The sequence below is a fragment of the Drosophila bipectinata genome, chromosome XL (assembly GCF_030179905.1).
Source record: "Drosophila bipectinata strain 14024-0381.07 chromosome XL, DbipHiC1v2, whole genome shotgun sequence".
NCBI classification, from domain to species: Eukaryota; Metazoa; Arthropoda; class Insecta; order Diptera; family Drosophilidae; genus Drosophila; species Drosophila bipectinata.
The window spans coordinates 10,994,645-11,017,441 of NC_091734.1; the positions used below are offsets into that span (position 1 = coordinate 10,994,645).

At 47.6% G+C, this 22,797-nt stretch overlaps 2 protein-coding genes across 7 annotated transcripts; one reads left to right on the forward strand and one right to left on the reverse strand.

Annotated features, from left to right (window-relative positions):
- Window positions 1-522: 522 nt before the first annotated feature.
- Window positions 523-18,087, forward strand: hang (hangover). Of its 5 annotated transcripts, none has more exons than XM_017253895.3 (8): window positions 527-1,289; window positions 8,473-8,844; window positions 10,139-10,282; window positions 10,341-12,072; window positions 12,247-13,247; window positions 13,313-13,984; window positions 14,342-15,749; window positions 15,824-18,087. In XM_017253895.3, the coding sequence occupies exons 1-8, from the start codon at window positions 882-884 to the stop codon at window positions 15,982-15,984; spliced, it is 5,898 nt and encodes a 1,965-aa protein (XP_017109384.2). In that variant the 5' UTR covers window positions 527-881; the 3' UTR covers window positions 15,985-18,087. The 5 variants fall into 5 exon arrangements, with proteins under 5 accessions (XP_017109385.2, XP_017109384.2, XP_017109386.2 ...); XM_017253897.3 differs by having other exon boundaries at window positions 10,341-12,060; XM_017253896.3 differs by having other exon boundaries at window positions 523-1,289; window positions 8,473-9,807; window positions 14,342-18,087.
- A 2,023-nt stretch (window positions 18,088-20,110) lies between these two features.
- On the reverse strand, window positions 20,111-22,741 carry Cdc50 (cell cycle control protein 50A). 2 transcript variants are annotated; one of them, XM_017231465.3, is made up of 6 exons: window positions 22,542-22,741; window positions 22,040-22,308; window positions 21,785-21,980; window positions 21,392-21,727; window positions 21,162-21,327; window positions 20,111-20,856 (listed from the first exon to the last, which is right to left on the reverse strand). In XM_017231465.3, exons 1-6 carry the CDS (start codon window positions 22,600-22,602, stop codon window positions 20,808-20,810), a joined length of 1,077 nt encoding a protein of 358 aa, XP_017086954.2. In that variant the 5' UTR covers window positions 22,603-22,741; the 3' UTR covers window positions 20,111-20,807. The 2 variants fall into 2 exon arrangements, with proteins under 2 accessions (XP_017086954.2, XP_017086955.2); XM_017231466.3 differs by having other exon boundaries at window positions 20,111-21,071.
- Window positions 22,742-22,797: the final 56 nt, after the last annotated feature.

The window sequence follows — 22,797 nt, forward strand, 5'->3', positions numbered from 1 at the left end:
TAACATAATTTGTTCTCATTAAACATACAAATTTTCTCTTTTTCATGAATAAGTTTAATTTTTCATCTTGAAATATTAAACAAAGACGCAAGCCAAAAAAAAAAAATCCAAATCAGTCTAGTATTTTTCTTAACAGTAAATTACCGGTTTATCCTTGATAAATATCGATAAAAGGTTAGTATTTTTGAAGAAAAGGACCTTTTATTCATGAAATTTTCTTTATTTTAAAATTAAAAATTAAAATAACGATCGCTAAGAGCTTCCAAGGATGGAAAATGTCAAATTTGACCAGAAACCGTTAAGCCAAAAGGGATGGAACTTTAAATCGATAACAGAATAGTATTTATTTTCAAGGAAAAGGGACGACGTTTTCTAACCCTGGTCATTTTAAGTGATGGATTTGATGTCAGAGGTCAGGTCATTTCGGAGGTCCTTTCTAGAAAAGGGTCGATATGTCGCCACTATTAGTGTGACCAGCTGATGGGGGGCGGAAAGGTGCTAAATTGGGGGCCAACCAAGGAGGCAATCGATGACTGCGATGTTTGCCCAAGTCCTCAATCGTTCAATATCCCTCAGCTCCGCCAGTCCAGCCGTCAGGCAACAGACACTATTTTTTTTTTCCTGTGTGAGCGGTGCGTTGCAAGCGAGAACCCAGACTCGGCCGTTGAGAACCCATAGCCGCCGCAGCCGTAACCCGCAGCCGGGGGAATAGAGATCGTGCGGCGCCATGTGCTCCGCCAGGCGGAAAGTGCAAAAAGTGAGAGAAGACGACGACGACGCGAAACAAAAGTGAAAACGTGCACAAATAAACACGAAAAGTAGTCCAAAAAAAAAAGCAAAAAAAAATTTTACAAAAAAATTCGCAAGAAAAACAAAAGAAAATGTGCGACGCCGCTACAGCAGCAGCACCACCAACCACAAATCCTGTGGGCAGTGATGCTGCGACGACATCGATTCCAGGAACATCATCATCATCCACAACGACGACGGCAGCAGCATCAGTATCAGTATCATCATCAGTAGCAGCTGCTGTGCCAGGAGGTGGAACAGTTGCAGCTATAACCACATCGCCAATGGCTACTACAACTACATCCTCAGCCTCAGTGACAGCCACAGCTATAGCCACAGGCACATCGTCATCGTCGTCGTCGTCGCTGAAGATCGAGAAGCGACAAAATTGCTGCCGCCTGTGCATCGCCCCCTCGTCGGAGTGCATCTCGATCATGAACAGCTATGCGGCGGACAAGGAGCCGCTGTCCACCAAGATCCACAACTGCGTCAACATCAAGGTGAGTCAGGTCTTGACCGGGGGCGAGTGGCAAACTCAAGTGGTATATGGTGTGGTGGTCTCTCTTTGGTGGTGGTGTGTGTGGAGCAGCAGCAGGGCCCCAGCACACGTAATCTCCGCCACCGACATAGTCGACGTCGTGGTAGTCGTTGTCGTCGTCGTCGTTGCCGTTGCCGTTGCCGCCGCCGCCGCCGCGCTGTCGTCATCCGACGCCGTCGTTGTCGTCGTCGTCGTAGTCGTAGTCGCCGTTGCTGCTGCTGCTTCTGCTCTCTCTCTGGGTGTCCAACCCCAAATGGTTATACATACACCGAAACGGGCATGGATGTGGAGCATGAGGTGGGCATATAGCGATGGCGATGGCGATGATGGTGATGGTGACGGGAAACGGTGTCGGTGGCGGAGACGGAAGCCGATGTGGAGGCGGAGACGGTTTCGGTTTCGGCATCTCTGGTGGCCACACCCGTGACTCGGCTGGACAGGCACAAAAGTGAGGTTAGGAATGCCAAGCAATGAATCCCCCTCCAGGAACAAGATGTTCTGTTAGGCCCAGCTCCTCTTTCTTGCTCAGTCTTCCTCCTCCTCCTCCTTCCATCGTTCCATCCTCCTTCCATCCTTCCTTCGTGCTTCCAAGTCACGATGTTTGGGTCATGAATTCCAGGCCAAGAGGGGTTGGAGGTGGAAACATCTTAAGATGCTCCTCCTTTGAGGTTAGGCTGCGATCCTGCCTGCGATTTCCTCCAGTATCCCTTTATCCCATGTCCCGTTTATCCCGCCATCCGCCATCCACTTCTTCCAGCACTTTCGTGCCCAGCGGAGTGGCTCGAAAATTGCTATCGAGAGAGACGCGGAGGAGCAGAGCAGAGCATGAAGACATGGAGACGAGAATGGCCAGCACAAAGCATAAAGTACGATGAGCGCGCCGAGGCCGCTGCTGCTGCCTGCTACCTCTGTATGTGTGTTTGTGTATCGTGTATGTGTGTGTATGTATGTGTGTTTGTTTGTTTGTTGGTATGCCCTCTGCGATGTACAAACATGTGCCTGTGACTGTATGGCCCTGGCGCTGGGCCTGGACAGGCACACTTGGCCACCACTGCCAACTGGTCCTCTCAATGTCCTCTATGACCAGCTGCCTCTGGTTTTCTGGACAGGCTCTATACCGATTCATATCTCTTCCGTTTCCATTATCCCTCCTGGGTCCTGGATGGCTCCCTGGCCTGACTGGCTTTCCTGCCTGCCCTGCCTGCCTGCCTGCCTGCCTACCTTGATGCCTGGCTAGCCTTTCTAGCTCTCTCTCTGCTTCCGTTTCTGCTTCTCTCTCATCCGTCCGTTCTCTTTGCGCGCAAGCGTCCTTCGACCACACCAGGAGTAGCAGCAGGAGCAGGAGCAGGAGCAGGAGGCATCATGGACGTGGATGCGGCTTCGCTAGCTTCGGTTTATTGATTCTTTCAAGGGCCGCCGCCATCCATTCCAACCATCCATTCCATCCACTGTTTCTCTGCTTCGTCCCCTGTGTGTGGCATTCTCGACTCGACAAAATGGACGCCCGCTGGTCGTCATCGGTCGATGGCTGGTTGTGCTTGGGTCGCGGTGCCCCCGGCATCCGACATCCGCCATCCGCCATCCGCCAGTTGCCAGCTCACAGCTCACAGCACGCCGCTTCTGCGTGTGTGCCCTGCCTGGGTCGCCCTGCCCTGCTCTGCCCTGGATGGCCTGGCCTGGTCGGGTCGGGTCTGTTGCTGCTGCTGGTGCTTGTTACTGGTACTCGGTCTGCTCGGTGCTCGGTGCTCTGTGCCGGCTGTTCGGTCTGCCTGCCTGCCTGCCTGGCCTGGCCTGGCTTGGCTGGCCTGCCTTCTCGGGGCTCGATTTCATGGCAATTGCTCTTGGCACACACACACACACACACACACCGATGCACGACCAGCCAGTGGCACAGCACAGGGCAGTGGAATAGGGCTTTCTTAATAGAGGTCTTCTTTCGAAAAATATGATAGGAGCTGGGGGAAGAGGTTTGGGTTGGAAATATTTATTTTAAGGGGGAATTTTAAATAAAAATATTATTTTATTCAATTTATTCATTATTTAATTATTTAAATACTTTTTTTTTTAATTTAAATTCAAGTTTATTACAATTAATTAATTAACTAAATAATTTCAATGGAATAGATTTCTTTTTTAAAAAAGTTTTTCTTTAAAGTAGAATTGTAGAGAAGAATTAGATTTTAGATTGGACTGGATTATAACATATTTAGAAGCTGATAAAAAATATTGTTAATAATTCTTTTAAATTTTAAATGAATATTCATATAAGCCCTTTTTTTTGGTAAAACTCTTTGAATTCTTTATTTTATTATCGATATATCTTTTTATCTCAATTTTTCTATCAAATATATGCTTTATTGATTGATATAGTAGGATATAATACATATTATATAGGACAGTATTCTACAGGACCCTTTATATTAGAATACAACAGTATATTGAGGATAAAGGATATAACATATATTACTCTAATTCTTAAATTAAATTCAAAAATACTTAAATGTGAAGGCTCAAATAATTATATAATAATTCATTAAATAAAATAATTCATTCATTAATAATTCAAAACATCAACAATTTAAATTATTCAAAAAAAGCTATTAATATTTAATATTCTTTTTAAAATGAATATAAATTTCTAATTAATTTCTTTCATATCTTCGCTTATATCTTAAATACAAAAAATTTAATTACTGAGTAAACATCGTAATTCATGTCAAAATGATAATATAAATGATGAGCGTTAAAAAAAAAGTATTTAAAGTATTACTAAGGATCTTAATATATAGACATATTTTATAGGCATTCAATAAATAGGTGTTTATAGATCAAATAATGAAATAATACAATTTACCTAAAATAAATAAATAAATAATTGAAATGCCATATTTTAATTACTCAAAGTTCATCATAATACATCAAAATAATAATAATAATAATATAATAATATTATAGTTCTACTCCGGTATCCTAAAATAGAGAAAAATATTTATTTTTATAAAAAATATTCCAAAAAGTCTTTAAAAAAAAATTACTTAAGCATATATTGCACAAAAAATGTGATTCGTAGGTAAAAAAAAATATTAAATAATATGATATAATTTATATAATATCATTAATTTAATTTTATTTTAAAGAAAAATCATACCTTTAGCCCTTCTTTTTGTCTAAAACGTTTAGAGTTTTTAAGTAAATGTATATTAAATAATAGTATAATATTTTTATATAATTAACACTCCCAAAGTTCCTGTTCCATTGACCTCGACTGTAAAGGTAGTCCCAAAGCCACGATAAAAGTTATCGGCCGAATATTTATATTTTTTTCGAAACTGGCCAGATTAGTTGATTAATTTAGTGTCGGAAACGAGAATGAGTTTTCGAGATTGGAGATAGTAGGTGGCCACTGGGGACTGGGGACCGGGCCAGGCCAGACCAGGCCAGGGAGCGATGCTAACCGGCTGGCCAGTGGTGTGGTCACACACGAGTCGGGGCGAGTCCAAAGCGGGCGTCGTCCGGGCGACGATGAGGGGCACACTGGTTGGCGTCATCGCTAGCTCGACTGCTTCTGCTGGCACTTGGGGCTCTGGCAGTGGCTCTGGCTTGGCCTGCCCTGCTCTTGTGCTCTTCCTCTTGCTGTGTAGCTCCGACATCGTTATCTGGAGGCGGACCGACCACATGCTCGCACACCGACACGGCGGCGGCGACGACGACGACGGCACTCTTGGGTTTCTGCCTGCTCACGCACACACCGAGGCAGGGAGTCACACAGACATGGCAGGCAGGCAGGCGAGCAGGGCACGGCATGGCAGGCGGGCGAGCAGGGCAGGCAGGCGAGCAGGGCAGGGCAGGCGGGCGGTCGGTCGGGCATGGAAAACAAAGAAGCAAGCAACCAGAAAGCCAGACCCAGAGCCAGAGCAGGGCAGAGGCAACTGGAGTGGGTTTTTGGGACTCAAGACCCGAGCCCGGGACAAGATTACCTGGTGCTTTTGTCGTTTCGTTTTTGGCTTCTCCTCCTGACGAAGGCAGCTCCTCCTCCTCCTCCATCTCCTCCTCGGCCTGCCCTACAGCCCGCATCGAATTTCGTCACTGGATGGAAACTTTCTCCCTTGATGATGCAACCTGGTGCGGCTATGGCCTTCCCCTGCCCACCACCGCCTCTGCTCTGGATGAGATCCTTGGCTAGATCGGATGCCCTGGCTCCTGCTCCGAGCCACTGCTGCTTGTATTTCCATTTACAACGAAATTCAATATTTCACAAAGGGCCCTCCTCCTCCTCCTCCTCATCCTCATCCTTCGTCTCTTCCTCTTCCTCTAGTCCTGCTCTCGAGATACGAGATACGAGGGTTACTTTTCGGTTATTTCTACGTCTTCACTTTGTTCGTTTTGGATGAGGATGAGGATGGCTATGGCTATGGCTATGGTGTGGAGTGGACAGGACAGGATGCTCTCTCTCTACCACACACACACACATACACATACATACATAATACAAGCATCTGCTCATACAGGGCGAATAAGGACACAAAAGGAGAGGAGGAAGCGCAGAGCCAGAAACTCGTTCCATGTTGGAAGTCACTCTGGGCGAAGGCGAAGGCGAAGGCGGACAGTTGAAAAGGAAATAGGGAATAAGAGGAGTAGATGGAGTAAGAGATGGTCCAGCGCCTGGTGATTATTGCACCTGGTGGTGGTGGCCAGCAGCAGTAGCAGTGGCAGCTGGTGAACTGCAACCATGTTTTTTTTTTCATCTTTTTTGAGAGTTTTTGGAGCGGCAGCTGCCACAGGTCTTTCTTTTCTTCGAGTTTCCCTTTTTGTTTCCTTGGGTTACTTTCTAAAATCTCACCAGAATCTCCCACTAATCTGGTGAAGAGGAGGACTCCTCTGTCTTGAATATCCTTTGAAAGTCACATTAATGGCAAAACTGACCACATTAAAGTCCAATATTAAGCGGGGATGGATGGATGGATGGATGGCTCCACCTCATCCCCTGGCCATTGGCCGCCCATCCTACTGCTCCATCTACTCCTGTTGTATCTGGTGGAAGAGAAGAGGTGTGGGCAAGGTGAATGAACAACATATTATCGAAACGGAACGGAATGGAGCGGAAGGGAAGCCTTCGAGCCAAAATACTCATCCGTGAGGACTACATGGTGTAGTACATAAGCCAATAACCCCAAGGTGGTGGGGGTGGGGAGGTCACTCACATATCCTTTTGCTTATATACACATGTAGGTGTGTGTGTCTGTGTCTGTATAAAGTAAGTATGTGTGTGTCCAGCATCGCCGTGGGTTTCAATTACAAAATAGCAGCAGCGATTGTGCCTCAATAGCAACAACTATTTAATTATGGAATTAAACAAAAACCAGCCACCAGCAGATCGGAAAACAAACTAAAGTCGCAAAAGTCGGAGAATATGCAAAACAAAACAACCGACGTTTTCGCGGTTTGTTTTGATCATTTTCGTTCGCCTTTGGAGTTGGCGGTTATCGATATTCGCCAGTGTTGGCTAGCGTTTGGGGGATTTTAAGCTCTAGTGTTAAGGATCATGCAAAAAAACCTAAAAAATTATACAAAAATTAAATAAAAATTTTAAATTTTTTAAAATCTTTATTTAAAAATAAAAAAAAAAACTTTTTCTTAAAGCTTTCAAAGGATCGGTGTGATAATCCCATAGAACCTCCTGGCAATCCTTTTAATGACTTCCTTAAAATCTTGCCTAGCCCTGTCAACCCTATTACCCCCTTTATTTATACTTTTAAAAAATTGTATTTTTCAAAAACAAGTATACTTTAACTTAGGAAACCTTTATCTTAAAAAGATGATAAACAAGACCCCCCCCCCCCATCCCCTGGAAACCCTTATAAAGATTACTTAATAATGCTGCCCAGCTCTGGCAACCCTATAAACTCCTTTTGTACTGTCTTTATTTTTTAAAAATTCAAAATTTCTTATATTTTTATTTCTTAATTTCTTAAATTTTTAATTTTCAAAGATTAGTATGACGACCCTTTAGTATCCAAGCCCTGGAAACCCTTGGAGACACTTTTTGAGAACCCCAAGTACCCCTGACAGCCCTGTAACCCACCTTTATTGTCCTTCCATGATTATTTAAAAATTAAAATATATTAACTTTAAAAAACAAGGATATTTTATTTTAAGAAGTCTACTATCTTGAAAAGATCCTTATGTAATAATCGTTTAGAACCCCCTGGCAACCCTAGTATAGAGTTTTTAAAGAACCCCAAGTACCCCAAGTACCCCTGGCAACCCTATAACCCACCTTTATTGTCCTGCCATGATTATTTAATTAAAATATATTTACTTTTAAAAAATAAGGATATTTTATTTTAAGAAGTCTACTATCTTGAAAAGATCCTTATGTAATAATCGTTTAGAACCCTCTGGCAACCCTTGTAGAGAGTTTTTAAAAACCCCAAGTACCCCAAGTACCCCTGGCAACCCTGTAACCCACCTTTATTGTCCTGCCATGATTATTTAAGAATGCAGCCTATCCACCCGCCACTGACAAACTTCCAATAAGCGATTACGATCCAAGGAGCTGGCTACAGTGGCTACAGTGGCGTTGTCTCCGATAATTGAGATTTAAGTGGATTTAAGAGCCGGTGGAGCTGTTTTGTAATTGCACCTAATCCCCGGCAAATCGGCTCCTTTACATACAAAACAGGCCATTGTACCTACATAGGTGGCTAGTATGATGTACATAAGAGTGGCCGCCGGAGTATATACTGGACTGGGGACTGGAGTTGGAGTACATGTACCGGCGGGGAGGCTGGCGGCTCACAAACATGCGCACACAGCAACAGCAACAACTGTTATCAGGCAACAGGACATTTCGAATGATTTGCGCAGTGGAGGAGGGAGGGGGGGATAAGGATGTGTGTGTGTGTGTGTGTGCGTGTGGGAGGCTGGTGCAGTTTTGCATATAATTATAAGCAGGTCATTGACATCCAGCCGGGGTGGTAATGATGGTAATGGTAATGGCAAAGGAATACCTGCATTCTCTGCATGGCTGGACACACACAGGACACCCCCAACCACCAACCCATGTCCTCCAAACTCTTCCAATTGAAAGTCCAAATTGAAGAACTTTAACAGAAAACTAAAGGATACTTCTTCTTCTCTTTCAGATCACGCCCCAGGATCGATTGTCCTTGCAGATATGCCACGCCTGCATCAGCTACCTCAACTCGTGGCAGAGCTTCAAGAACCGATCCCTCATCTCCCAGACCAAGCAGCGCCAGTGGCTGGAGGCGAACAACAGCAGTAGCATCCACAAGAGCAAGCTGCTCAACTACCTGGACCTGAACAGTGCCGAGAATGGCTCTGCCTCCGATCATCATCATCATCAGCAGCGACAGAACCAGAACCAGAACCAGCAGCACGTCCTGGAGAATGAGGATGAAACGGACAATGCCGGGATACAGGGAGCGGCAGCCACAGCGGCTGCCATTCTGGACGGCATACCCTCGTTGAAGAAACGAAAATCTCTAACAGTCTATGTGAGTCCTAAACCGCAACAGTTGCCGCAACAGCAGTTGCAACAGTTGCCACCACTACCACCACCACCACCACCATCGTCGTCGTCGACGTCGTCGTTGGTAGCACCGCCCTCGTCATCGTCGTCGATGAACAGCAGCACCACCAGCGCCGCGCAGCACAGTCTGCAGACCCTGCTCCTGCAAGTTCCAGGAGCAGCAGCAGCCGCCGCCGCCGCCGCAGCCGCTGCAGCAGCATCGGCAGCAAGCTCTTCCTCCACAGCCACCACAGCGTCCATGTCCGCTTCCCAGCAGCAGCATCATCATCGGGAGCAGAAACAGCAGCACAGGCAGTATCGGCGGCACCATCACCATCACCTGCCACAGCAGCAGTTGCATCTCCAGCGTGGCCGGCAGATGCAGGGTCATCATCACCACCACCATCACTTCCAGCAGCAGCAACAGCGCCATCATCCGCATCCGCAGAGTCAGCGCCGCCAGAGGCAGTTCCGTCCACAGGGAAGGCACAATCCCACGGCGAACTCCTCCTCGTCCTCCTCCGCCACCGCCTCAGGTGGCTCATCCACGCTGCGGAAATTCAAGCCGAAACTGTACTTGCCGCTGGATATAGCGGTGCCACCACTGCCGCCGCTGCCCGTGACTGCTCCCGCTGCCGTTGCTCCTCCGTCTGCCCTTGCCCTTCCACCCCCTCCTGCTCCGCCGCCGCCGCTTCCGGCCGCCGGCGCCCCCAATCCTCCGCCTGCTGGCGTGGCTGGTGGCAGGGAGAGCTTGTCGGTGGCACTGCCACTGGATTTCAGCCAAGCTAGCTGCAGCAGCAGCAGCAGCAACAATCGCCTGTCCGGCCTCCTCCTCCAGCAGCAGCAACAGTCGGCTGCCGCAACTGGCGCTGCGCCACCTTCCGCTACCGCTACCGCATCCGCATCCGCGTCCACGTCCACGTCCGCATCTGCTCCATTGCTCATGCCGGTGACGCTGCAGAGCGCCGCCCAGCAGCTGCGCTTTTTCAGACGCTACTCCTATAATGTAATTGTATCGTGCATTCGAAGCGTGACCACGACCACCATCACCCATCACCACCACCACCACCACGAACAACAACAACATCACCAGCCAACCAAATCCCCACCAGACTCAACTAGGCTCCATACCTTAGAAGGCTTTTTCCAATGTGTATTATAGCTTTAGATTAGGGACCATGTCCTCCACCTGGTGGCTACTCTTGACTAATCTCCATCCTCTCTCTCTCTCTCTCTTCTATCTCTTCTGTCTGTGTCTCCTTGTTTTGGTTCCCCTGCAGCCACTGCCAGCGGTGCCCATCAAAGATGAGCCCATCGACACGGACGACGACTACCAGATGAAGTCGATTGACGAGTCCGACGACATGGTCGATCCCACAATGTTCCTAGAGCGCTCCGAGCACGAGGGCGACATGCCGTTGATGGTGAGTAGCCTTCTCCCACGGGGATTCCACAACCCTTCTCTGACCCCAATCCTTGCAGACCTCCGACTACGACTACACGGCCCAACATGGCGTCACCGCCGCCTCGGCAGCCGCCTCCCTGCCGGCCAATGCCGTCGCCAATGTGGCCGCTGCCGGCGACTCCAAGGTGGCCAGCTGCCGGGCCTGCAGCCTGCAGTTCTCTACGCGCGCCAATGCCCGTCGCCACGAACGCAACCTGCACCCCAATCTGTTCCAGCTCTCCACCGACTCGCCCCACAACACGCCCATCACCAAGCCCACGCCCGCCCTGGCCGCCGCCCTGGAGATCCAGCGGGCAGCCGCCGAGGCAGCCACCGCTGAGGCGAATCGAGCTGCCGGAGCGGCGGGCGGGAACATCTCCACCCAGAAGTACAGGCAGGTGGTGATGAATGCGTTCATCAAGTGCGAGGGCGGCGGCTACGACTATGAGAATCCGGAGCAGTACCGGGCGCACCTCACCCGCGACAAGGTGGAGTTCATCGAGCAGAACGAGGAGTTCCTCGAGCAGTACCAGACGATGACGTGCCGGTGCTGCAACAAGTACTTCAGCACCTACAAGAACTTCATGGCCCACGTCCGCAAGAAGTATCCGCTGCTGCCGCGCAACCTGTGCTTCAACTGCCTCAAGATGAACGACTCCAAGGCCCTGTTCATCTCCCACCTGAAGAAGAGGAACTGCATCAACCTGTACCGGGTGCTGCACGGCATTCGGGAGAAGGCCAACGCCTCTATCTCCAAGGACGCCACTCTGATCGAGGGGGGCGATGGGCGAGTTGGCCACCTGGATGCCGGCTCCAGTCCCAATGTGACCGGCGACGTAATCTCCAGTGCGGCCGGATCGGAGCGACCGGAGAAGCTGCGGGCCAAGGAGCTGCTGGTGAACAAGCTGTACGAGTGCAAGCTGTGCCCCAAGGGCTTCCGGACCAAGCACGAGTTCCGGACGCACGTCTACGACAAGCACGCGGACGTCCAGCGCAAGGACAGCAACTCGATCCAGTGCAACTTCTGCGGCCTGGACTTTGCCGACCCGGTGGACCGGCGGCGCCACTACAACAACATGGACTGCATCGTGCGCCTGCGCTGCATGACCTGTGACGCCAAGCTGGAGACGCACCAGCGCTTCCTCGAGCACGTCTACCAGGACCACCTGGGCGGCGTGGGCGGCGGCAGTGGCACCGGCGGCGGAGGCGCCAGCAGCGACAATGCCTCCACCACGGGCAACAGCATGGAGCACTCGCCGGGCAAGCGCAGCCTGCTCAGTGCCCTGGGCATCGGAGTGGGCTCCTCGGCGGACGAATCGCGCAGCAGCAGTGTGGCCCTCGGGCCGATGACCTCCACGCCCAAGCCGGGCAATCAACAGAATCCTTCTGCAGCTGGTACCGGCGGCGGCAATGGCTCTGCCCCGAAGTCGCAGTACTTCTCCCGCATGCCCCAGGTCTGCCCCATTTGCGGCCAGCAGTACAACAACTACAACAACGTGCTCCGGCACATGGAATCGAAGCATCCGAACAAGCTGCCGGAGACGTACAAGTGCGTGCGGTGCGGCCTGGGCTATCCGAGGATCTCGTACCTGCGGGAGCACATGATCAACGTGCACGGCGTGGACAAGAACCGGCACTCGGGCGGCTTCGAGTACATCGTGAACGCGGACGCCGTGAAGCTGGCGGACGGGAGCACCCCCAACGTGTACACCGGTCGCTACGACTACGTGATGAAGGACCTCATGTCGATAACAAATGGTGGGACCCTCGGTAATTAGGCTTAGATTGTAGACGTCCAGCCCCTCCAGAACTCCTGTCTCCCGCCTCCCCCCCCTGGCTATCGCATCCTGCATCCAGTGTACCCCCATCTCTTGATGTTTTTCTTTCTTTGAAAACTCTTCACTATTGTTTTACTAATCCTTTTGGGTGACCGATCCTTTCCAGATGACGACGACGAGGAGCCGGGCAGCGTGGCCAAGAAGATGCGCCTGGACGACAGCAGCAACAACAGCAGCCTGGCCGGCGTGGGCGTCTCCAGCCAGCAGCAGCAACAGCAGAAGGAGTGCCCCATCTGCAACGCCGTCTTCAGCAACAACATCGGCCTCTCCAACCACATGCGCTCCCACTACACGGCCTCCAACTCGGTGAACGCCGCCCTAACGGCGGCTAATAGGATGACGCCCAAATCCCTGACCATAACGGCCGCCCCGGCCGACACCAGCATGGACCTGCTAACTGGAGGCTCTTCCACGCCCGCGGCATCATCATCAGCGGCGGGTGTGCCGCCCGCCATGGCCAACCAGACGCCGCAGGAGCAGGCCGTGTTCCGGCGCAGCCTCGACCAGGCGGCCGACCGGCGGTTCCGGCGCATGCGCTGCCGCATCTGCCAGCGACGGTTCAGCTCGAAGAAGTCCTACCGCTACCACATGCTCACCGACCACCAGGTGCAGAACGTGCAGTTCATCAAGTGCAAGCTCTGCAACGCGGAGTTCGCCTACGAGAAGGGCCTCAAGGTGCATCTGTTCAAGGTGCACGGGCGGGCCATCAAGGACGAGATGATCGTGAAGCAGTTCGAGTGCGAGGTCTGCTCGATTGTGTACAGCTCCGAGATGGAGCTGCAGCAGCACAAGCGCAGTGTCCACAAGATGTCCTCCGCATCGGCAGCAGCGACCGCCGCCTCCTCCTCCTCCTCGAAAATGGACGACGACAGCAGCATTGTCGTGGATGACAGCACCCTGAAGCCGGCGGGCGGTGACCTGACAGACACCTCCGCCAGCGTCAGCCTGAGCACGCCGCTGTACTGGTACCAGTGCAAGTACTGCCCCTCCAACTTCAACACCAACAAGAAGCTGGCCATCCACATCAACTCGCACGACGAGTTCGACTCCAACGACTACTCCTGCAAGGACTGCGGCAATGTCTACAGTGGAAGGAAGAGTCTATGGGTGAGTTGGATCAGACCAGGCCACTAGAAGTAGTCCAAGATAACCCTATCCCTCTCTCTCTTCAGGTCCATCGATATAAGAAGCATCCACAGGTCCCAGACCCGGCCGAGTGCTCGCTCTGCCGCAAGATCTTCTTCGACCGCCAGATGCTGGACAATCACACGCCGACGTGCAACCGCAAGCCCATCACCTCAACCGGCGCCCACCAACAGCAGCTCCAGCAGCAGCAGCAGCAACAGCAACAGATGAAGGAGGCACTGCATCAGCAGCATATTGCCCTCCAGAAGCAGGTGGGCCTGCACTCTGGCATCTTCCGGCACAAGACCGGCGACGATGACGACGACGATGACGAGGATGAGCAGCACCAGAAGCTGGCCGATGGAGCTGGCGACAGTGGAGCAGTTGCATCAACGCCAGCTCCGGCCCCGGCCACCACAACAGCAACCTCGGTTAAGATACGCATTCCAGAGGTGGCGTGCACCATTTGCGGGGCCCGCTTCACCGACCAGGAGATGTTCACCAAGCACATCCAGAAGCACGAACAGGAACTGTACGTGGACAATCCCCTGGCGGCGATGTTCGACGATGGGCCGCCCGACGCCGGCCAGTTTCAGGTGGAGCTCGAGAAGCAGAACGAGAACGGGGAGTACGCGTGCGATCTGTGCGCGAAGACGTTCCCCCAGGTCATAGCACTCAAGGTGCACCGCAAGTGGCATTTCAGAGGTGATAGCAAGCAGGTGAGCGTTTTTGTGCAGCTTGTGCAGCGAGGAGGACGAGCGAGGACTCTAGATGTGCTGATGATATTGATGATAGTGATGTTGCCTCCGCACCAGTCGCAAAAACAGATATCAACCCGATGTGCGCTCGGAACGGAGCGATCCGGCTGGGTGGCTTGGAGGGAGTAACTTGGAGTCGGGCTCTCTGAAGGATTAGCTTGCCAGGCACAGCTCTGACTCCACACCCAGACCTCTCCAGGTGCCCAGCGGAGAGCACTTTCCGAGTGTTCCTTATCGAATGCTTACTAATCTAGTTGTTTGTCTTTAAACCCCCTTCTCTTCCCCGATCCTGTCCTGCTGATTCCCACAATCCAACAGAATCCCATCGACGGCGAAGCGACACATTTGACCAACAACAACCACACCACCAGCAACAACAACAACAGTCACAGCAGCAACAACAACAGTTCGATGTCGCACCTCCGGGAACTGCATGCGGTGGGCCTGATCCCCAACAATCAGCAGGCTCAGTCGGCGGCGGGCCACCAGCAGCAGCAGCAGCATCATCCTCAGCAGCAGCAGCAGCAGTCGGGCAACGCCAGCCTGGGGAGCAAGTCGATGAAGCGGAAGCGTGAACTAAAGTGCGAATACTGCCCCTCGACGTTCATCAGCAACAACAACCTGCGCCGGCACATGTACGAGCTGCACAAGCACGAGGTGAGCAACCTGCCGGAGCCGCCGGTCATCGTGGTGGACGACCATCTCTCCTGCCGCCGGTGCAACCTCAAGTTCGAGACGAAGGAGCTGTGGATCGACCACAAGCTGGCGGACGCCAAGGTGGTGCGACCGTTCTGCCCCTTCCAGTGGGGCTGTGATCTGTGCGGCGAGTACCTGTCGCGCAAGGAGAAGCTGATGAATCACATCAACAACCATCTCAAGGAGGAGGTCATTGTGCCGGTGGCCACCAAGGAGGCGGCGGAGAGGGCGGCAGCAAAGCCGCAGGAGGCAGGGGCAGTTGCGGTATCGAATGCCACCGCTAAGCTGGAGGAGCCCGATCAGAAGGCGGACGACGTCGGCAAGTCGGAGGGTAAGCCTCTGCCGGACAGCGATGATCTGGACGAGGAGGACAGCTCCGGTGAGGAGGAGACCTCTGGCACGGGCGATGACGAGGATGACGACGATGATGAGGAGGACTCGGAGGAGGATGTGGAGGACGAGGAGGACGACGAGGGCGATGGCGGCGAGGGCGAGGACGAGGAAGGTGTCCCCCCGCAGCAGCAGCCGCCCAAGATGAACCTCGCCCAGGACGATGATCTGGTCGAGGAGGTGCTCAGCTCCGACGACGATGTCGAAAGTGACGACGTCGACGAGATGGAGGAGGACGACGACGACGATGTCGAGGACGTGGAGGACGAGGACATGGAGGAGGAGGATGATGTGGAAGAGCCCCAGCCGGTGGTGATGAACGGCAAGTCGAAAATGCCGCCACTCATTGTGGCCACCTCGGACGAGGAGGATGAGGAGGACGGCATGCTGCCCATCGAAGACATAATCGAGGAGGAATTCGACGAGGACGCCGCCGATCCGGAGCCCGAGGACGACATTGTCGAGGAGGACGAGGTTGAGGAGGTGGAGGAGGAGGTAGATGAGGTGGAAGAGGAAGAGGTAATCGAAGAACTGGACGATGACATGGACGAGGTGGGCAACGAAAGGCGCAACTCGTCGTCGGCCAGCGAGTCGAACACAACCGCCACCACCACGACCACGTCGCAGTCACATTCCACGGGTGAGCGGCACAAAAAGGTGCCGGAGGTGCCAGGCTTTACCTGTGATCTATGTCAACTTTGTTTCGATTCTCAGGAGCTTCTCCAGAGCCACATCAAAAGCCATTTCCTCAATGGTCCAAAGCTGGCCAAGGTCAAGGTGGTAGCCGGAGGAGGAGCAGCGGCAGCGGCAGCATCATCCTTAACAACGGAAGCGGTGCCCTCAAAGACGACATCGACAACGACGAGTACCAGTAAGAGTAGTAAGCCACCAGCGGCTGCCACCAATGCTGCCACAGTCATCCTCCATCTCACTTGAAATGTACAAAGAAATGCCCAGCCACCACTAGAACCACTAGAACCACTAGAACCACAAACACACCGCCAAAACCCAACAGAAAGAAACTTGAAAACAGAGACAGTAAGATCCTAGACATACCTCCATTCTCCAGAGCGAACGCATTCCATCACTACCATCATCATCTTCCATCATCATCAATCATCAATCATCAGCCACGATCATGTATAGCCAGAGTAGTAGTGCTGTAGTAGTAGTAGCTCTTGTGTGCGTACTCCCTTTTTTTCTCTCTATAGATCTTAAGGTCCAATCCTCCATATATATATCCATCTCATATATATGTATATATGCAGGATATATATATATATATATAATTTTTTTTTTAATGTTAAACTAGTTCGTACCGCGCACACACACCCACTCACACACACCCCCACACGCCACAAAAAACACGCTGAATTGTAGGAGAAGAGGGATTGAAATGCTCTGCATCCTGTAGCCATAAGTTTCGCTAGACAAGCTACACATTCTAGGTTTAAAACTAATAACTTTATATATATATCTCTATATATATATAGATATAGAATTAAATAGTATTTAAGTGGAAACACAAACACACATCAATGGCAAGCGAATTATGATGCACCAAAGCAAACGATTTACAGAAAAAAATGGGTAACCGCTCAGTTAGGATTAGTGTAGAACCATCAGGATTTTCAAAGTATTTCTAAAGACACGCCGACAACCGATAACCGACACTCACAAAGGTTTGAAAAACCCCCCTCCCCCAAAGCTATATAGTTCTAGATAATAGATATATATATTTTTTTTTTTACTTTTTTTTAAACCTGCTTGGTCTTCCCCAAAATTCTAAAATAGGTTTTCTAAACCACACCCCCCTTTTAGGCCCCAAAAAAACATATTTCGGTTTAAAAAATAGAAACAATATTGTTAAATACAAGCCACTTACTAAAGGCAGTTACTAAACATCGTTTAGTTTCGCAAAAAAGCCAAATACAGAAGTCAAGTCGGCGGTACTTATACAAGATACACGTAACATGATCCATGATCTATAATCTATGATCCGTGATCCATGATCTTTGATATATGATCCATGATCTATGATCTATGATCTATGATCTATGATCTATGATCTATGATCTATGATCTATGATACTCTGTACAACATTTCTTACGAGGATCCTTTTTCCTTCGTTTTGACCATTTAGGAAAAAGGATCCTTATATTAGTACGATTGCCACACACTATTTACACCCTATATAGAACTATCCTACAAAACTATATGTGGTATATGCATTATATTTACTTCATACACAATTTCGTTTGCAATTCAAAAAATTATTTTAAAAAAATACCTATTCGATAATACCCTATATAGAACTATCCTACAAAACCTATATGTGGTATATGCATTATATTTACTTCCTACACTATTTCGTTTGCAATTCAAAAAATAATTTAAAAAAAATACCTATTTGAAGATACCCTATATAGAACTATCCTACAAAACTATATGTGGTATATGCATTATATTTACTTCCTACACTATTTCGTTTGCAATTCTAATAATAATTTTAAAAAATACCTTTTCGAAGTCGGCACTCGTGGTATTGTACTCTTGGTGGATTATTCTTTTAAAAGAACCCCATCCAGACACTAAAAAACATTACACTTTCGAACCTTCTTTGGTTTAGTCTTCTATTTCTATCTTACATCGGAGCCTATAGGTGTATACGTCTTGAAACACCCCCACAACAAGAGATATAGTCTCTCTTTTAAAACATTATTGCGTTAAAAATGGTACCGATCGATCTTGGCACCTTACTTAGACGATGGTTAAGGTGGACCAAGGTCGGTCTGGATGACACATCGACTATGACTAGTTACCATCTCCCAACTCTACCCAAACACACCCACAAACCAAACCCACAATCACAATCACACACAATGCGGCATTATACCTATGTAACTAGCTTTTAAGCTACCATATAATATATAATATGTAACTGGTACAAAATAAATTATACAATGCAGAATCATAACGATATAAGCAAACTTTTGTCCCTCACGCGTTGAAGAATCGAAAACAAAATAAAAGGAATATAAACCTAAAAATATAAAACTAAATTGCAAGTTTTTATTATTCAAAGAAAGGGGTTTGGTAGCAACTTTAGAGGAAAATTATTTCACAGATAACCAGAAGACATTGAAATAGTGCCTGAAATAACGGTAAGCTTTCCATTTGGCGACCGTGACAGTTGAAACAAGCACATACATGAATTGGTTCTCTACATGAACTCTCCGTTTTATATTCATTTGCAACTTTTGCAGCAAACTATTTAGCTTAACTTAACATTAGATGTTTAAGATTATTTTCCTAATTTTTTAATTCTCAATTTACAATTCATTTTAAAGTAATAGCCGTTTTAGTTTTATGAAAGGTGAATCCGCTTTTCTCGAAATTAATTTATACGATATGCTTCGCACGATATCTCAAGTACTAACCAACAAAATTTCTTGATTTTTGGCATGAATATTCCTTAAATATCTCACAAACCTACAAAAAAAAATTAATAATTTCTTATTTTAAAACAGAAAAATTAAACAATGCCGAAAAATTAGTGAAAATATCGATTTATTCTTATGAAAATATTTTATGACATTTTTTGTTTGCTTTTGTTGGTTTGTGCCATAGCGACATGAGAAAAGATAAGGATTGATATTTCAGGATTGACATTTCAATTTTTAAAATGACCAAAACAGACTATTTTTCTTCTCCCCTAGTCTGGTTTTTTTCTCCTTTAGTCCCCAATGGAAAATTCATTGCAGAAGGTATTATAATTTTGGCAGAATATGGTTTCTTTATACCTGAAAGATTGGAAATTACCCATCGTGTTTTTGAAGATATTGGCTTGATCTACCAAATTCCATAAGTGTTAGCCAACTACAACCGATATTTGTTATATAGTATATAGTTAAACCGAGTTATAATCTTTTCTTTCTTGTCTCTTTTTAATTTAGTTCTTTTTGCTAAATAACTGTACCGTATATACTATATAAAATAACTGTAATTTATAAGCTTTTAAAGCTTGTAAAACAAGCCAATTCTATAATTTCCAAAAGAAAAAATATTTAAAATCAGAAAATTAAATATTTTCATTGCCTACATTTAAGGGCGTCTATAAGTCCAATACAAATAAAGAGTACAATTTTACCGTGTTTTTGCATATGATAATGATGCAGGAAATGCATTAATTTTGAAACTATTCAATAAAATAATTAAAAATAATAATAAAAATTTTTTTTTTAAATAGCGCCCTCCTCCTCGATTCTCATAGGTTGCACTTAAGCAGGCCCGAAAAATCGGAAAAAATAAGTATTTATTTTTTGTAAATTTAATTAATTATTTTTTTTGTTTTCTTGTTATTGTAATTCTTTGTTTGTTGTTGTAGTTTTGATGCCATTATACCCTTGCATAGGGTATTATAATTTAAATTATATTTTTTTTTCGGAGACACCTCCGACCCTATAAAGGGTATAAATTCTTGATCAGCATCACCTCCTGGGTTGATATTTAGAAGATTCTTGTTGTATTTTTTATTTTGTTTAATTCTATTTAGTTATAATTTCTTTTTTATATTCTTTTATTTTTTTAATTTATTTTTTTTTTTTTGTAATTTTTTTTTTTGAAGTTTTATTGGACCATGTCGTATAGCTGCTATATATGGAACCGATGAATCGTAAATGCCATAACTTTGGTGTTTTTCAAGATAAAAGCTTGGGACTTATATAAAAAAAATAGTATTATAAGAAATATAATTTTTTTTATAATGAAACTCATAGAGGCAACTATATCCTGTAGGTGCAGTATTATTCTAGCAGATATCTTCTATATACATATAGATATAGATACATATACTGCCACTGCAAGACTATATTAACTTCGGCTCCAAAGTAAAAATTCCTTTCTGTTTTTGTATATAAACCTTAAACATAAATCAAATAATAAAATAACATTATTAGTAAAAACTAGACTAGAAGACCAGACCCTTAAAGCAATTTAAATATTTTCCAAAGCTTTTAGTTTTATTTAAATACATTTAGAGTTTTTAACATTAAAACATTTTATATTTCAAAAAGATGTTGAAAATTTTTAAGAAAAATAGTTCTTCCTTTTAAAAACAAAATCTTATATTAAGTAAAAAGATTTATTTTATTAAAAAACTTTCATAAAGTTTACAAATCAAAGGAACTGCCCGGAATACAGGGTTCAAGTGCCAAGTGCCCGTTCTGCCATTTATTTCTACGGACTATATACTAACCTTAATCGGTTTAATTAGTAAATTCTTACAATCATTTTAGCGATAAGCGATCCCGCGTATTAAAATGCATATTTGCCATTAAACGGGGTTTATTTTTCGTGATAATTGGGCAATATACAAATCAGGTCACAGGCACAATAAATATTTTGCATTTGGTAGAAAGTTTTGCTCAGTGTATATGGATAAGTTTTAATAGTGTCCAAAGTCGGGTATCAACATAAAAAAAATCACGAAGTACATGAAGATTAATAACAAAAGGCACAGCCACTTCCGGGATAGGCACTGGCCACATGCACACAGAGCGGAGAGAACAGAGGAGAACATAATACAGTGCTGGGAGTTGGTCAATAGTAACTACTTTATGCTGGAAAAGAAGAGGAGGCTTAAACAGATGTATCTACTAAAGCTAAGTGTGTAGGCATCCGGGAGTACGCCAGGGCCTAGGAGTACTGCGTGTGCGGGTTCACGTTGATCATCTCCATGTTGCTGCTGTGGAAACGGAAAGAGTACCTTAGATTAGACTTTGCCCAACATGGGCGGGTGTCAATCATTTCTGTTGGCCAGTGTGCCCGATAAGTTCCTAATCGCTACACTTCAAGTTTTTTTCTTTGGTTTCAATTTTGAATACTTATCGCGCACCGGGCCATGAGGAGGTTTGATGGATGATGAAGTGGATGGATTACCGCGACTATCCAACCTCAATGCTGCGGATGGAGAAGGTTTTGGATGAGGAGGTGAAGCATGAGGATGGGATGGGCGAGGGCGAGGAATGCCTAGGAACTCTCGCCACTTACCTGCGGCTGCATCGCATGTGGATGAACAGGAGGGCCAGGCCCAGGGTGATGCATATCGCACCCACCACTATGTAGGCAATGCCCAGGAAGGGATTCTTTCCACCCAGCACAGAAGTGGTGGAGAGAATCATGCGTTTCGTGCCGTCAAACGAGACCACCGGATAGTCTGAAAAATATACAAAATCTTAACTGATGTCCTTGTTTCCTGGCCAGTGCCGGCCACTACATACAATAATCAATGGTGAGAGTATATTCGCCGGCCTTGAGACCCTTGGAATACTTCTCATCCGTCTGGTTCAGTCGGCGATAGAGCTTCCGGAAGCTGGGCAGTGCCGCGGTGCGCATCCACACAATCAGATCCTCGTTCTGGAAGCCATTGTTGTCTGGATCTTCCAGATCGAGCTCGTCGAGGGGCTTCTGCCAGAACAGCGGCTTGTCAAAGTCCTTCAGTGCCAGACTGAGATTACCCTCCGGGTTGCGGAACTTGACGCGCTTATCCGAAGGCCATGCGATGCCAGTCTTCAACAGTTTTATTGGCACGCCGCCCTGGCTGAGGGTCAGAGTGTCTACAAGGCATAGATTAGGTTAGTTTCATGGGATTCACATCTATCCAGAGGCCATACCATTGAACAGCGAGTTGGCGATGGCACCGCAGGGCGCAATTGGCCTCTGATTTTCCGGATTGTAGGCGAAGGGAGAACAGTCCGAGCTGGGCGTCTGCGAGAGGTGGCCGAGCAGCTGCTCGTCGTCCCGCGACTTCACATAGCGCCGATGATTCTGGTAGTAGTTGGTCAGGCCGTAGTACATGTACACATTGCCCTGTGGCGAAATATTCGATTAAATATGAATGACCAGCACGGAGAGGCGGCATTACTCACAATGTAGTCCTTCTCGAGGGTGAAGTTCTGGGTGCAGGTGCACTTTCCGCCAGGATTGTTCTCCAGATAGACGGCACAGCTGGTGGAGGAGTTGGCGGGCTTGCAGTTGGTGTAGTCGATGATCTTCTCGTTGGCGGTGTTGGACAGGTGGAGGAGAACCACTCCGATCGGTATGAAGAGCACTCCGATCACAAAGAAGGTGGGCAGGACAGTGCGCGCGGTGAGGACGGGCTGCCAGGCGGGCAAGCGCTGCTGCTTAAAAGCCGAATCTGCCAAAGGTAAATAGGATACCAAGGTTAGCCAAATGACCTCATGACTTGTGAAGCAGCAGGTGTGGCGGCCACACACTGTTCTCTGCGACAGGATGGTGTGGCCCCGAAAATATCGATTAGCCCGTAAAATCGTAAAACCAATATACGAAATGGACATTAGTCATTCAGGGCTTATCACTCTGCTTTGTGTGTGCGTGTGGGTATGTGCAAAGGGAGTGTGGGTTTCCAACCTGAAGGTCGCTTGGACTTGGGCGCCACCGCTTCCTCGGTCTCGGCCTGCTGCGTGGACATGACGCTGGCAAGGATGTCTGGCTGGCTTCCTGCTCGGCTCGAGTGGTTGTATGAGACGCGATACGATGACGGACACGGCAATAAAGCTCCAGCGCCGTCCTACTCTTGTCAGTTGACCCAATCGAATAAGGTAAATACAAGAAATTTTCAGAGACTTGGTGATGGCACTTCAGTGACCTATCGATATATATCGGC

Excerpts from the sequence above, each read along its gene's own strand:
- Cdc50 (XM_017231465.3), bottom strand. The coding sequence starts at position 22,602 with ATGTCCACGCAGCAGGCCGAGACCGAGGAAGCGGTGGCGCCCAAGTCC. Across the intron at positions 21,981-22,039 it reads CCCTCGAGAAGGACTACATT|GGCAATGTGTACATGTACTA; the intron begins GTGAGTAATGCC and ends ATTTCGCCACAG. Across the intron at positions 21,328-21,391 it reads TACTCTCACCATTGATTATT|ACTATCCGGTGGTCTCGTTT; the intron begins GTATGTAGTGGC and ends TATATTTTTCAG.
- hang (XM_017253896.3), top strand. The coding sequence starts at position 882 with ATGTGCGACGCCGCTACAGCAGCAGCACCACCAACCACAAATCCTGTG. Across the intron at positions 12,073-12,246 it reads AACAAATGGTGGGACCCTCG|ATGACGACGACGAGGAGCCG; the intron begins GTAATTAGGCTT and ends GATCCTTTCCAG. Across the intron at positions 13,248-13,312 it reads GTGGAAGGAAGAGTCTATGG|GTCCATCGATATAAGAAGCA; the intron begins GTGAGTTGGATC and ends CTCTCTCTTCAG.